Source organism: Castor canadensis, chromosome 15 (assembly GCF_047511655.1).
Source record: "Castor canadensis chromosome 15, mCasCan1.hap1v2, whole genome shotgun sequence".
Taxonomy (NCBI): Eukaryota; Metazoa; Chordata; class Mammalia; order Rodentia; family Castoridae; genus Castor; species Castor canadensis.
Window position 1 is genome coordinate 48,367,816 of NC_133400.1, and position 12,206 is coordinate 48,380,021.

Sequence of the window (12,206 nt, forward strand, 5' to 3'; positions counted from 1 at the left end):
AGTCATAGTACCAGGATGCTTTGAGAAATCACATGTCCCTGAGAACTGGAACAAGAACCTCATCAGGGACTGGCGGAGGGCACTGACTCATCCCTGGGATGATGGGCTACAGGACCTGTGCTGTCTCATGGCCTGGGAGAATACACAAAAGCATATACAATAAGCAGCTCTTAATTTTAAAGTATCTATATTAAGGAGTAAAAACTGAATATATCCAAAATACCACATTTCAAAAGAAAAACAATAAAAATGATTTTGTATAATACTCTTTTAAAAAAGTCCTGGTGTGCTAGTATAAATGCTAGACTTAACACATATCTATCTCAACCAGGACAAACAGATAAACACTAGCTACATGTGGACCACTTCCATGACAGACCCTGTGCATTCTATACTTCTATCTCCATATTCCTGAAAGGCTAAATCAACTGTCTTTTCCCTGTGCACAATGAAACTGGCAAGAGTATGAATATACTCCTTGGCCTTTGCCTAGTAAGCAAAGTAATAATATGCACATGTAATTAATCTGTGGCCCAAACCAGCTGATTGCCTATGAAAGTTTGGGCATTTTACTGTATAAATACTCAAAATAAAGGCTGGTTGCTATTTGATTTTTGATTTGGAAAAAGTTTTGCCATTTTTTAAGTCTTAAAAAAAGAACTCATTCCAAACAGTCTGTTAAGACCCTTGGCCTGCCTGCCAAAATGCTCTTGAAATTAATTAATACTACAAAAACTGAAGATCTTTACAACTGTTTAGTCTTCAGACAAAGAAAATTACTGAGTTAACCTTCGAAGTATGAATACCTCTAGAATATTGATAGCCTTTTTTCTTTAAGAGAAGGACTGAAGTAATTAAATAGCATCATGCACATTCCATATAACAGGGATGGAAAGAATGGAGCTCATGAAGTCTGGCCAAACCTTAAAAACAGTTGTTCCCTCTGTGGCCCAGGATGACAAGCTGTCTAGTCATCAGTGCACAATGCTGCCAGCCTCTGAAATATCCTGGGGCCTCTCTGATGAGCCCTATCTGGCTGTGAGTCAAAGACTAGGCTCAAAATGGATGCTTCCCCAAGTCCTTGCTACATTAATAAATAAACATAGTAACCAGGCAGTTTTATGTATGTAAGGGATTACTTGATTAAAGGTGCTTTGGGTTTTAGGAGAAAAAAACATAAAGGCCACACAGCACAGGCAAGACACAGAAACATATGTGTGAGTGTGTTAGAAGTATTTTGAAAGAAACCACAGAAGCATAAGGGCTCTTCCACTTAAGAGTAGTCATGGATGCCTGTGCAATAGTGGGCAGCAAGTTCTGCTGTCTGTGAGCAGTGTCTATGGAAGGGAAGGGGAAATGTTTGAGTGACTCAGGTAGGAGCCAGGAGGAAGTAGAGACTTGAACAAATAAGCTCAGGGAAGGAAGCAGACAAAGATTAATATGGAAAGCACTTATTAGCCTTTTTGCTATTTCCATTTTGTCTATTTTATAGAGGGGAAACAAATTAGGGAACCATGGCCTACTGGGATGGGGTGAGTGTACTTAACAAAACATGCATGCACCAACAAGGGGCAGGGCTGACCACTAGTGAGTGACCTGACCCTGTCAGGAGCAAAGCTTGAGGGCTAACAACCTGTGGCTGTGTTGTCACAATACAGCCAGCTCAGATGACATACTCTGCATTCCCACACACTGTAACCCACTAGGTACTCTCTCACATAGAAACTGAAAATACATATTCTGCTCTACCCTGTCATATGACCCTAGGATCCAGTCTATGACCATGTGACTATCAGGCACCTACAGTGAGTTAGTGTTAGCTAGGCTGTCTGCCCTAAACTCTCCTTATGCTGACTCACCCAGAAACTGTGAATTTTCTTGCAGTGAGAAATTAGCAACCATTTAAGAACAGAGCAGGGATAAATCATGCTGTCTGCAATTCCAAATAGTTCTACCAGTCAGGGCCATTAATACACTGTGGAGAACGTAAAAGGGGGAAAGTTGGCTTTCATCACAGCAAAGCCCTGGGGCCTGCAGGAACATGCTCTGCTGTGATCTGTTACATGCGACACTCACAGACCACCCCAGTCTCACATCCCAGTGGCTGCATTCCTGGGGGCCCCTCTTAGTGGTCTGAGGCTGGCAGGAGGGCAGGCAGGAGGGCAGGGAGGAGGCTCTTCCCTAGTGTTTTCCCCATGCTGTGGTGTAACTGGGTCTGTTTGGTTTCTGAGGGTCTTAGGAGACAACAGAGGGGCTGAGCCCAGGTCTTCAGGGACACAGCAGCCTTGAGCTACATCTGGTAGCCAGCTGCCAGTGATAAATAGCTATTCTCAGTGGAAGTTTGGACAGAGAAATGGTGTTGGACAGCATAACAACAGGGACTGTCCTGGGTTCCTCCACTGATCTGAACAGTTCCTGTTACCAGTCCATAAACAGAGATGCCCATGAAGGGAGTCAATGAATCCTTACTAAAGAAAACATGGGATGCATTTAAATGGAGTGCCACTGAAGAAGGGGTCAGCTCACATGAGGAAATGCATATGTGCATCAGTGGTACCCTCAAAACAGGAAACACAGAAGATGTATATAACTGTGTCTCCTCACAGTTGACCACAGCCTCAACCTGTGCCTATGTGGCACAGGCTCATCTTCTTTGTTCTCACCTAAGCTTCCTATTGTGTGACAAGAGGACAACAGCAAGGCTAAATGCTAGGGGCAAGGAGTCACATGGCAACTACAGCAGCAACAATACTTATCCACCATCTCAGCAGATGCTGCTTTCACACTGCACATGGGACAGACAGACACATGCTATCAGGGACTACAGCAAATTGCCTCCCTGGCCTCACCCTCTCATTCATTCAGTATGATTCAATGGCATCACAAACCCAAGACCTGCTCCCAGGCTTAAACAAAAACCACATCATACTTGCTACCCATTTGTAAAAGTAGCAGGTAGAACAACCAGAAGATCAAAAAGGAAACAGAGGACTTGAATAAACTATAAGTGCACTAGACCCAAAACAGCAATTCAAAGATACAGGAGAAAAATCAGACTTGCTTTGTTTCACTTACTACTGAGAATACCCCTTTGGTACCAAGTGTGTGGGGATTTCTTCCCACCAGAAAGCAGTCAATTCTGCAGCAGCAAATATCAGCAGAGTGTTCCCAAGACAGTCCACTTCAGATGCCAGTCACAAGCCCAGGCTGATTTCCTGTGCTTCTGACAGACCATATATAAATCAGGGTTCCCATGAGGCCTTGGGTTGAACTGAATTGCTAAAGTGGCTCACAGAACTCAGGGAGACACTGATGTTTACTATTTTGTCTAAAGGATATTACAAAGGATGCATATGAAAAGATCCATGGAGTCAAGTATGGGGAAGAGAGCTAAGGTCTTCCTTGCCCTTCCTGGGCACTGTCCTCCAGGAACCCTCACCTGGTCAGGTACCTGGAATCTCTCAGAAGTTGTCCTTTGAGATTTTTATGGAGGCTTCGTTTCACAGCCATAACGATAACACCACTGGTCATTGGTGATCAACTCAACCTTAGGCCCCATCTTTCCCTGGAGGCTGGGGTGGGGCTGAAAGTTCCAATCCTCTGGTCCTGCCTTGGCCCTTCAGTGCCCAGCTCTACCTGCTGTTAGCCAGCAGTGGGCTCATTAGCATACAAAAAGACACATCATTCCAGAGATTCTTAGGAAAGAGGACAAAGACCAAATATATATTTCATGATACACTCCCTTCAGTGCACACTGACTTTCTCCAGCATACACCATATGTCAGGTAATGTGTCTAAATAAACTTACAAAGAATGAAATAGTATGAAGAATCTTCTTTGACCACAGTGGAATCAAACTGTTCAGAAATACAGAAACCAATTAACATTCACAAATATGTAGAAATTAAACAGCATGCTATAAAATCATCAAGGGAAGGAAATTAGTAAGTTCTTTGAAAACAAAACACACCATAATGAACAAACTGAATCCATGTGGGACTGATCCTGAGCTCAGGGGGTTAACGTGGGAAAGTCAGTGCAACAGACAACATTATGAGCACGAGGAGGAAAGCCACTGGATTGTCTCCACTGATGCAGAGAAGGCACTATCACAGCCCAACATCCCCTCCTGAGGAAATTCTCAGAAACTGGGAATAGCGGGAATTTCTTCATCTCAGCCAAGGGTGTATGGGAGAAGCACATAACAAACATGGCTTTCCCCAAGGATCAGGACCAAGGTGAAAGCAGATACCAGTATCTACCACTGCAACATGGTGCTTGCACTGCTACAGCAGTAAGGCCAAAAAGGAAAAAAAGGCAGCCATGATGGAAAGCATTCAGTGAAACCATCAATGTGTGCAGACAATGTTATCTGACAGCAGAAAACCCCAAAGACTCCCTCCATAAAAAGAACACTCAGAACTCATTCATTAACTCAGTAGAGTTGCACAACCAACAAGACAACAATCAGTTGTTTCTATACAGCAGCAACAAAGAATTGGAAAAGGAAATTGAGAAAATAATTCCAGTACAATAACATCCAAAAGAATAAAACAGCAATTTACACAGGAGATGAAAGGTTTGTACACTGACAATAACACATTTCTGAAAGATGTTAGGACTGAAACAGTAAAAGCACATCCCGTGTGCCTGGGTTAGAAGACTTCATGCTGGTGAGAGGCAGTAGTACTTCCCAAAGTTATCTACAGAGTCAGTGCAATCATTATCAAAAGTCCAACCACAGTTTTCTAAAAGGAAATGGAAAAACTGATACTCAAATTCTTATGAAACTGTAAGGGACTGGGAACAGCCAAAACAATTTGGAAACAGAATAACAAAGAAGAAGGACTCACATGTCTCAGTTTCAAAGCTTACTACAGAGCTATAGAAATCAAAACACTGATACCGAACCAACAGAACAGAATAGAGACAAATCATAAATAAACTCATACTTCCATGGCTGATGGATTCTGACATGGTATCAAGACTATTCAATGGAGGAAAAAATGACTGGTTCACCAAACAATGCACAGACAAATGGATATTCACATGGCAAAACAATGCAGTTGGATGCCCACCTCACTCCATGTACAAAACAAATAACCTAAACAAAAGCTAAAACTATAGAATTGTAGGGAAAAAAAAAGTGGGAAAATCTTCAAGGCCTTGTATTTGGCAGTGGGTAGTCTACCAAAACACCAAAAAAAAGAAAAAAATAGATGAGGTGGATAATAGATAAACAAAAGGAAAACTGAATAAACACCAGAATTAAAAACTTGTATTATAAATAATTTGACTAGCCTTTGTCCTTGGTTCGTAGGAGGAAGAATTTAAATCTTTGGAATTTCCTAAGTATTGAGAATGTTTTTGTTACTCAAGAGACCCAGGATCACAGCATGTGTTTATACAAATGCAATGACTCATGGTAGGTCCCAGCCATGTGACTGAAGAGTAGGGGGTGTGAACCATGTGGTCCCAGCCTGATCTCCCAGAGAGGATAAGCCTGGATATTAGGTTCAGGCATGGTATCTATAACTCAATCAATCATGCCCTGTAATAAAACCCTAATAAAGACTCTGATCCCCGAAGCTCAATGGAGCTTCTGGTTGGTGACACTGATGTGCTGGATCATGACTGTTCCATGGAAGAGGGCATGGAAGTTCCACGTTTGGGGTCCTCCTGGACCTTGCTCTGTATGTTTCTTCATTTGGTTCTTATCTGTACCCTTTATATTAAAACTTGAATTGTGCCAGGTGTGGGGTGCATATTTATAACCCCAGCACTTGGGAGGAAGAGGCAGGACGATCACAAGTTCAAGCCCACCTGGGCTACAAAGTAAGTTCAAGGCCAGTCTGAGCTACACAGCAAGACCCTGTCTCAAAACAAGAGTGACAACAACAAAAAAATAAACCAAAAAACTTTAATAATTATATCATCATTTTCTTTAGGTCTATGAATCATTCTAATGGATCACCAAGGCCAAGAAGGGTTGTGGAAACCCTCAGGTTTGCAGCCAGTTGGTCTGAAGTGAGAAGGGTCTGAGTACAAGGCTCAGGGTCCATCATTTAAAGCAGTCATAAGCTGTACTGTCAGAAGTTCTTATGCACAATTCATAATTATAATATGCATTAGGCATCCCTTACTCAAAATGTGCTGAACCAGAAGGTTTCAGATTTTTGGACTATTTGATATATATATAATGAGACATCTGGGGATGGTACCTAAGTCTAAATGCAAAATTCATTTCTGTTTCATATATACCTTATGTACAGAGACTGAAAGTGATCTTATGCAGTATTTTTAGGGCACCTACACTAAAATACTAAAATACTGCACATGTGACCCATCCCATGAGGTCAGGTGTCCACTTTGGCATCATGTTGGTGTACCAAAAAATTAGATTTGGGGCCATTTTGGATCTTTGGATTAGGGATACTCAACCTGTGACTGAGATACATGGCTTAGCTCAGCTGTAAATTCCAGACTACAATCAAAGCCACACATTTAAAAAAGCATTATACACGCTCCCTACATCCTACCAGGGTGTTCACTGCCCTGTAATAAGGGAAGGAAATGGATGGAGACAGTGTTTTGAGGTAAGCTCGAGGTGGCATGAATAGAGAAAGCAAAACCTGAAGTGTGCCATGCCACATGCTTTGTGCCTTCCGTGACTCCAAACTGCTCACGGGACAGAACCTAAACTCCCTTGCCTGGTGGGTGGATCTTCTTGGGCAGTAACACCTCTGCCTCCCAAGTTAAGCAGCCTGGTTATCTGGCCTGGTGATAGAGACTGCATGTGGACTCCAAAGGCTTGCACCAACAGTCATGTAGAGAAACAGGCCTGTGGTTTCCACATTGACAGTGTGTATAGGGTGGTCAGCAATTCATTGATCCTCAGGTTCAGAGACACTTGTTGAGTAAGATAGCTTACACAGGTAATGCACTACAGATGTGGCTTAGTGATGTTTTTCCCAGGGAGGTGACACAGATGGACTGATGCAGGATTAAACCTGGAATATCAGGAGAACAGGGAGGTAGATGCTGAAGATAATGAAACATCTTCATTTCTCAAAAGAAAAGAAAATGCAGTGACAGAGGAGGACATGAGTTTCTTAAGATAGTTCCACAGTCAGCAGAGAATCCCAGAATTACTTCCAGAAAGCTGCAGCTAACTGCCAGGGTAGGTGCATGTGGGGCTGGAGGAGGCAGAGCCTGCAGAGGGGTTCCACAGACACAGACATTAAGACAGAAATGCCCATATCCTTCACAAATCTAACCTTCTCACTGAACTGACTGTTTTGTTGAGCTGAGTCAATTAACTTGGTTCCTCTTTTAATTTGTGTCTTGCTCTTATTGTTTATGATAATATCACCTATAGCAGTTTGACAAACCACCATAACAAGGCACAATGGAAAGTTCCAAGACATGACCAGATGCTTCCTGTGAACCCCCACATGCTGTAAGGAGCCACCGTGCATCCTTACACGTATGACACAAGGATCTTGCACACAAGGGTCTTCTCTCTCTGCCACAGCCTTCTATTAGGGCCAGTACCACATCTTACCGCCCACCACCAGTTGCTTGGTCTCTACCAGTTGCTTCTCAGTGAAGGGGCATGTGGGATAAAGAACTTCTCCAAACACAGGACAGAACAGCAAAACAAGGATGAAGAAGAAATTTCACGTGGACTTACATGCCCTGCTTTGGGGGCAGCCAATCACCACTTTTTGTTTTATCATCTCCAAACTTCACATCAACGATGTGCCATCCACAGATCCCATAAAGCAAGCACAGCCACAGTTCTGAGGAGGAGCAGAAACTGTGGCCAGTGGAGGGGCATTGCCAAACCCACCAGGGGATCGTCTCCCCTGTGGCCTCCTGGGCTGTTCTTCCTCCAGCCACAGTGACGCGGCAAATGGTGGCCACAGACCACGCACCCACACAACCCACTCCTGTCCCCATGCGATCCTAGTCACTCCCCCCTAGAACTTCCAACTGCAATTTAAATCACCAGGACACGTCTCAACATAATGGCTTTAATAGCATCTGCAACCAAAACCACAGCTGGATGGAGGAGGATTTTGTGCATTTTTGTTTTCCCCAGAAATTTAACTCATTCCTACTTATGCTTGAGCTTCAACTGTACAGCTAAGAATTCTTCTCTAAATATGAAACATATGTTTTACCTTAAAAAGACCATTTCACAAAAAAACTAGGCTGTTCTTCCTGATCAGTGTGTAGTGCTTGCCCGCCTACTCCATGTGCCCCAATGGCTGTTCTTTGGTCCAGTCTAGGGTCACAGACATTCTCCCTATACTACTGACCTGGGCATCCCAATGCTGGGGCCCTAATGCAGAGTGACCACTGTTGCCAGTATGGAACACCACTAGGCCCCTGGATATTGCCACAGATAGTCATCGAGGAGCCCTATCCTGCTCTCAGGTCTGGGTGGGTTCACCCTGACATAGCCCCATCCCATCTTTGGGGCAAAGAGCAACTTTGCAGGAAAGGACAGGTCTGTGACAAGCTGGAAGAGATTGGACATTCAGAAACAGGAAGGACCGTCTGAAACTACATGGTCACAATCACAGTTAACAGGTAAAGTTCCTACTTTTTCATTCAAATGCACAACTATGGGACACAGAAACCATTACAGGGGTATGGGACACCCTCAGATATTACCCACCCAAGGTCCCAGTGTTCTTACAGACTCTCAGGAGAATGCTCAGTGAAAACCAGGTACATGGGCCTTCACGCACAAAGTTTTTCAAAAACCCCATGTAAACAAGATAGCACCTAGTGAGCTCTAGAGTCACTGTAACTAGTGACCTGCAGAATGTGCTGGTCACAGCTGGCAAGCAGAATGTCTGTGTGTCATGCTTGAAAATAAGTGTCAGGCCAGGAAGAAAAAGGGAAAGGACAGAAGTGCATGTTCAAAATATCCCATAGTTGCAATACACATGTACATGGAAACAATGCTAGGAATCTCTCTGTATAGCTACCCTTATCTCAACTAGCAAAAATGCTATGTCTTTCTTATTATTGCTTATGTCTTCTCTTCAACAAAACTGGACAAGAGTGCAGAACAGGTTCTGCCTGGAAGCAAGGGGAGTGAGGGGGAGAGGGAGGAGGCAGAGGGCATGGGGGAGAAATGACCCAAACAATGTATGCACAAATGAATAAATGAATAAAAATAAATTTAAAAAAATCCCATAGCAAAGATGGTTTCTTTCCCCAAAGGAAAGAGCTGAGCTCAAAGACGTCTGTACCTATGTAGACATACAAAATAAGAATTCATTTTTAAAAACAGGTTAATTAACAGACCAACTGTTCATACCCACCTCCCAATGAGAGTGGGCAGTGCCCCTTGAGACCTGTTCCCTGAAACAGGAGCTGTGTCTGATGGAGCCCTTGGATCTATCTGCTGACTGGCATGGATGGAGTGCTGAGCCTGGCTATGATCCTGGTCAGAACAGACAGCCAATGTGTGATGTTTCTGTGGAAGGACTGGGAAAGTGTGATCACTGACTTGACATTTCATGATACTGAGGAATTACCTTCCATGTTTAAGGTAAAAACAGTATTACTTTTTACCAGTTTTTATCTGTTTTGTTTTTTCGAGACAGGGTCTCATTATGCAACCCAGGCTGGCCTCAAAACCATGATCCTCCTGCCTCAGTCTCCCAAGTGCTGGGATTATGGACTGCTGGGATTACAGACTGCTAGGATTACGGATGTGGTCTACCATGTCCAGTTTATTAATAGCTCTTATCTTTTAAGGGTATGTGCTGAAATACCTGCAAGTGAATGATACAGTGATGAGGTGCTACTTCGAAAACTGTTAGAAAAAGAAAAAACATGACACTGTCCAGTAATACTATAGGAAGACAAGTTGAATGTATTTGCATCGATTATTTAAATTTCAATTTCCTGGGGGAAAGTGGTAAGCCTCTTCAGAAGCTTTAAAAGCTGTTAAGTAGGAGGAAGATCTGAGTGAGCCAGCATACCCTCAACTGTACATGCAGTTCACAGAATACACACCTGTGCAGCACACATGTGTGTGCACTAGCACACGCGTACATGGAGCATGTGAATAGTACACAGCACACAAAGGCACACAGTGTATGTACAGATAGTACATATACAATACACATAGCACATGTACATGCACAGCACGTGTGCAGTACACACATGTGCACACAAACACAATAGGTGGAGAAGGCCAACAGTTCAACTGTGTGTTTGCAGGAGCCTGTGTGCATGGTGTGCTAGTCTGCATGCCATGTGGCACATGGACTTGGAATGGACAGTGCCTTTCCTGTCCTTTCTGTAGCTAAGGGAGCACAGCAAACCACCAGACCCAAGCAGCTGCCTTTAGTGAGAGGCCACCACAAATGAACAGAGTACATCTTGGGGCAGGAGAGAGATGAGGTGCCAAGGGAGAGGACAGGAATGCTGCCATGGCCCACCGTGGCACTGGGGACCCTGTACCTGCGTCAGCTCCTGGGCTTCCCCTTCGGAAAGGAACATCTGGCTCCTCTGCAGCTGCAGTGGCCTGCCCTCCCAGCCTTCTGTGGGCTGCTCATGGTGCTCAGCACAGCCCATCAGCCCGGATGCTGGAACGGAAAGTTGAGGTCAGTGGTGACATCTTTCGGAAGGCGCAAACCACTCACAAACGTTCAGAACCTCACAGAGGGACATTTAAGATCACCACAGCACTTTGGCCTGGTGGGGTATGTCTGCATGCCCCTTATGGGTCTCTGTTCCTGGGCCTTCAGGAGCACCCCACCCCAGGGACTTCATCAGGCCCTGGTCCCATAGCCATTGGAGTTTACAATACCGTAAACACCTAGTGGTTAATTCTGTAACTATCTCTCCAAAGTGAGGCCCTTTATCCAAAGTGGCCAATTTTTTCTTTTTTTGAGAAAAGACTAAAGATGTTGAATATAAAACACAAGAACCATTGAACCCTGGTGAAATGTACATAAAACACATCACCAGGAAACTGTGGGGATGGACAGCTGAGCTATTCCACAAAACACTGTGGTTCCAGAGAGCACAGGAAATGGCCAACTGTCGGAGCCAGAAGAGCCGCGTGTATGTGCTACTCTGAGGTGGGGGGAAGCGGTGAGTCAGAGCTGCCCTGTGGTTAGGCAAGGCTCAGTGCCATGGGGCAACTCCATGGCTTGGGGCTGTCCATGAGCCACGGGGCTCCCTGAACACCTGCTCACTGGGTAATCTCTGTATCCAAGACAGGGCAGCTGGTTGTAAGCAGTATAAAAGGTGCTATGCAGCATGGCTCCTGGTTTCTGCAGCAGGGTGCCACCTGTTCTTTATTTAGAGAGAGACTCCAACTGCAATTCCAGCACTTTCTGGCCCAGATAAAGGCTGCAATTAAAGTCTGATCTTTGTTCTTCTCCATAATACAGGCCACCCCAGATATGGAACAGTGGTCAAGTACATTTATTAGGCTGGGACAAAACAGAAAGGGCACTGGGCTGAAAACCAGTAACTCCAAGCAGCCTAGGCAGGTGACACTACCCTCACAGCTGGATGAGATATAGCAACTTGGAGTCTGCTGCTTAAATACATGAGAAAAGAACAGGAAAAAGAAACACACCTGGGAGAAAAAGGAGGAGCTCTCCTTGGGCCTGAAGGGTGGGAACCAAATGAGTCAGCCCCCAAGGTATGCCAATGAGGTACTCTGATTCTTCTCAGGAAAGATACCAGGAGCCTCCAGAACACACACAAAATCCACTCTAGTCTTATCTCTTCCAGTAATTCTTATAAGGTAACCCCCTCTGAGTGTCAGGCTTGCAGAGAACTAGACTTGTCCACCCAGGATGAATGTAGGTAAGACAGGACAAGCATGCAGGATGGGATAGAGCAGCTGGGGAAATGAGGGACACCTGGAAAGGCAGCCCCCATTAACCTCAGGCCCACCTGTATATCTTTGTGTTTGGACTCAGTCTCATAGAATAGCACCTTTAGGACATATCACCGGAATGGCTGCTTCCTTATTCCATTCTTCTTCCTTTGCTCTCTTCCTTTCCCTCTCTCTCTTTCTCTCTCCCTCTGTCTCCCTCTCTCTCTCTCTGTTTTTGGTGGTACTGGGGTTTGAATTCAGGGCCCTGTGCTTGCTAAGCAGATACTCTTACCACCTGAGCCACACCACCAGCCTTCTGTTCTTGTGGACTACGTACCCA

The 12,206-nt window shown here is 44.5% G+C and overlaps 1 protein-coding gene across 3 annotated transcripts in view; it reads right to left on the reverse strand.

The window, feature by feature from the left end:
* The window catches only part of Snap47 (synaptosome associated protein 47), a 49,358-nt gene that overhangs the window by 8,719 nt on the left and 28,433 nt on the right, over positions 1–12,206 (reverse strand). For 2 of the 3 annotated variants that reach the window (XM_020169766.2, XM_074056124.1), the window contains exon 4: positions 10,492–10,616. The exons of the other annotated variant lie outside the window; for it this stretch is intronic. In XM_020169766.2, the coding sequence (XP_020025355.1) occupies positions 10,492–10,616 (125 nt within the window). The remainder of the gene's footprint in view (positions 1–10,491; positions 10,617–12,206) is intronic. 3 annotated transcript variants of the gene reach the window in all.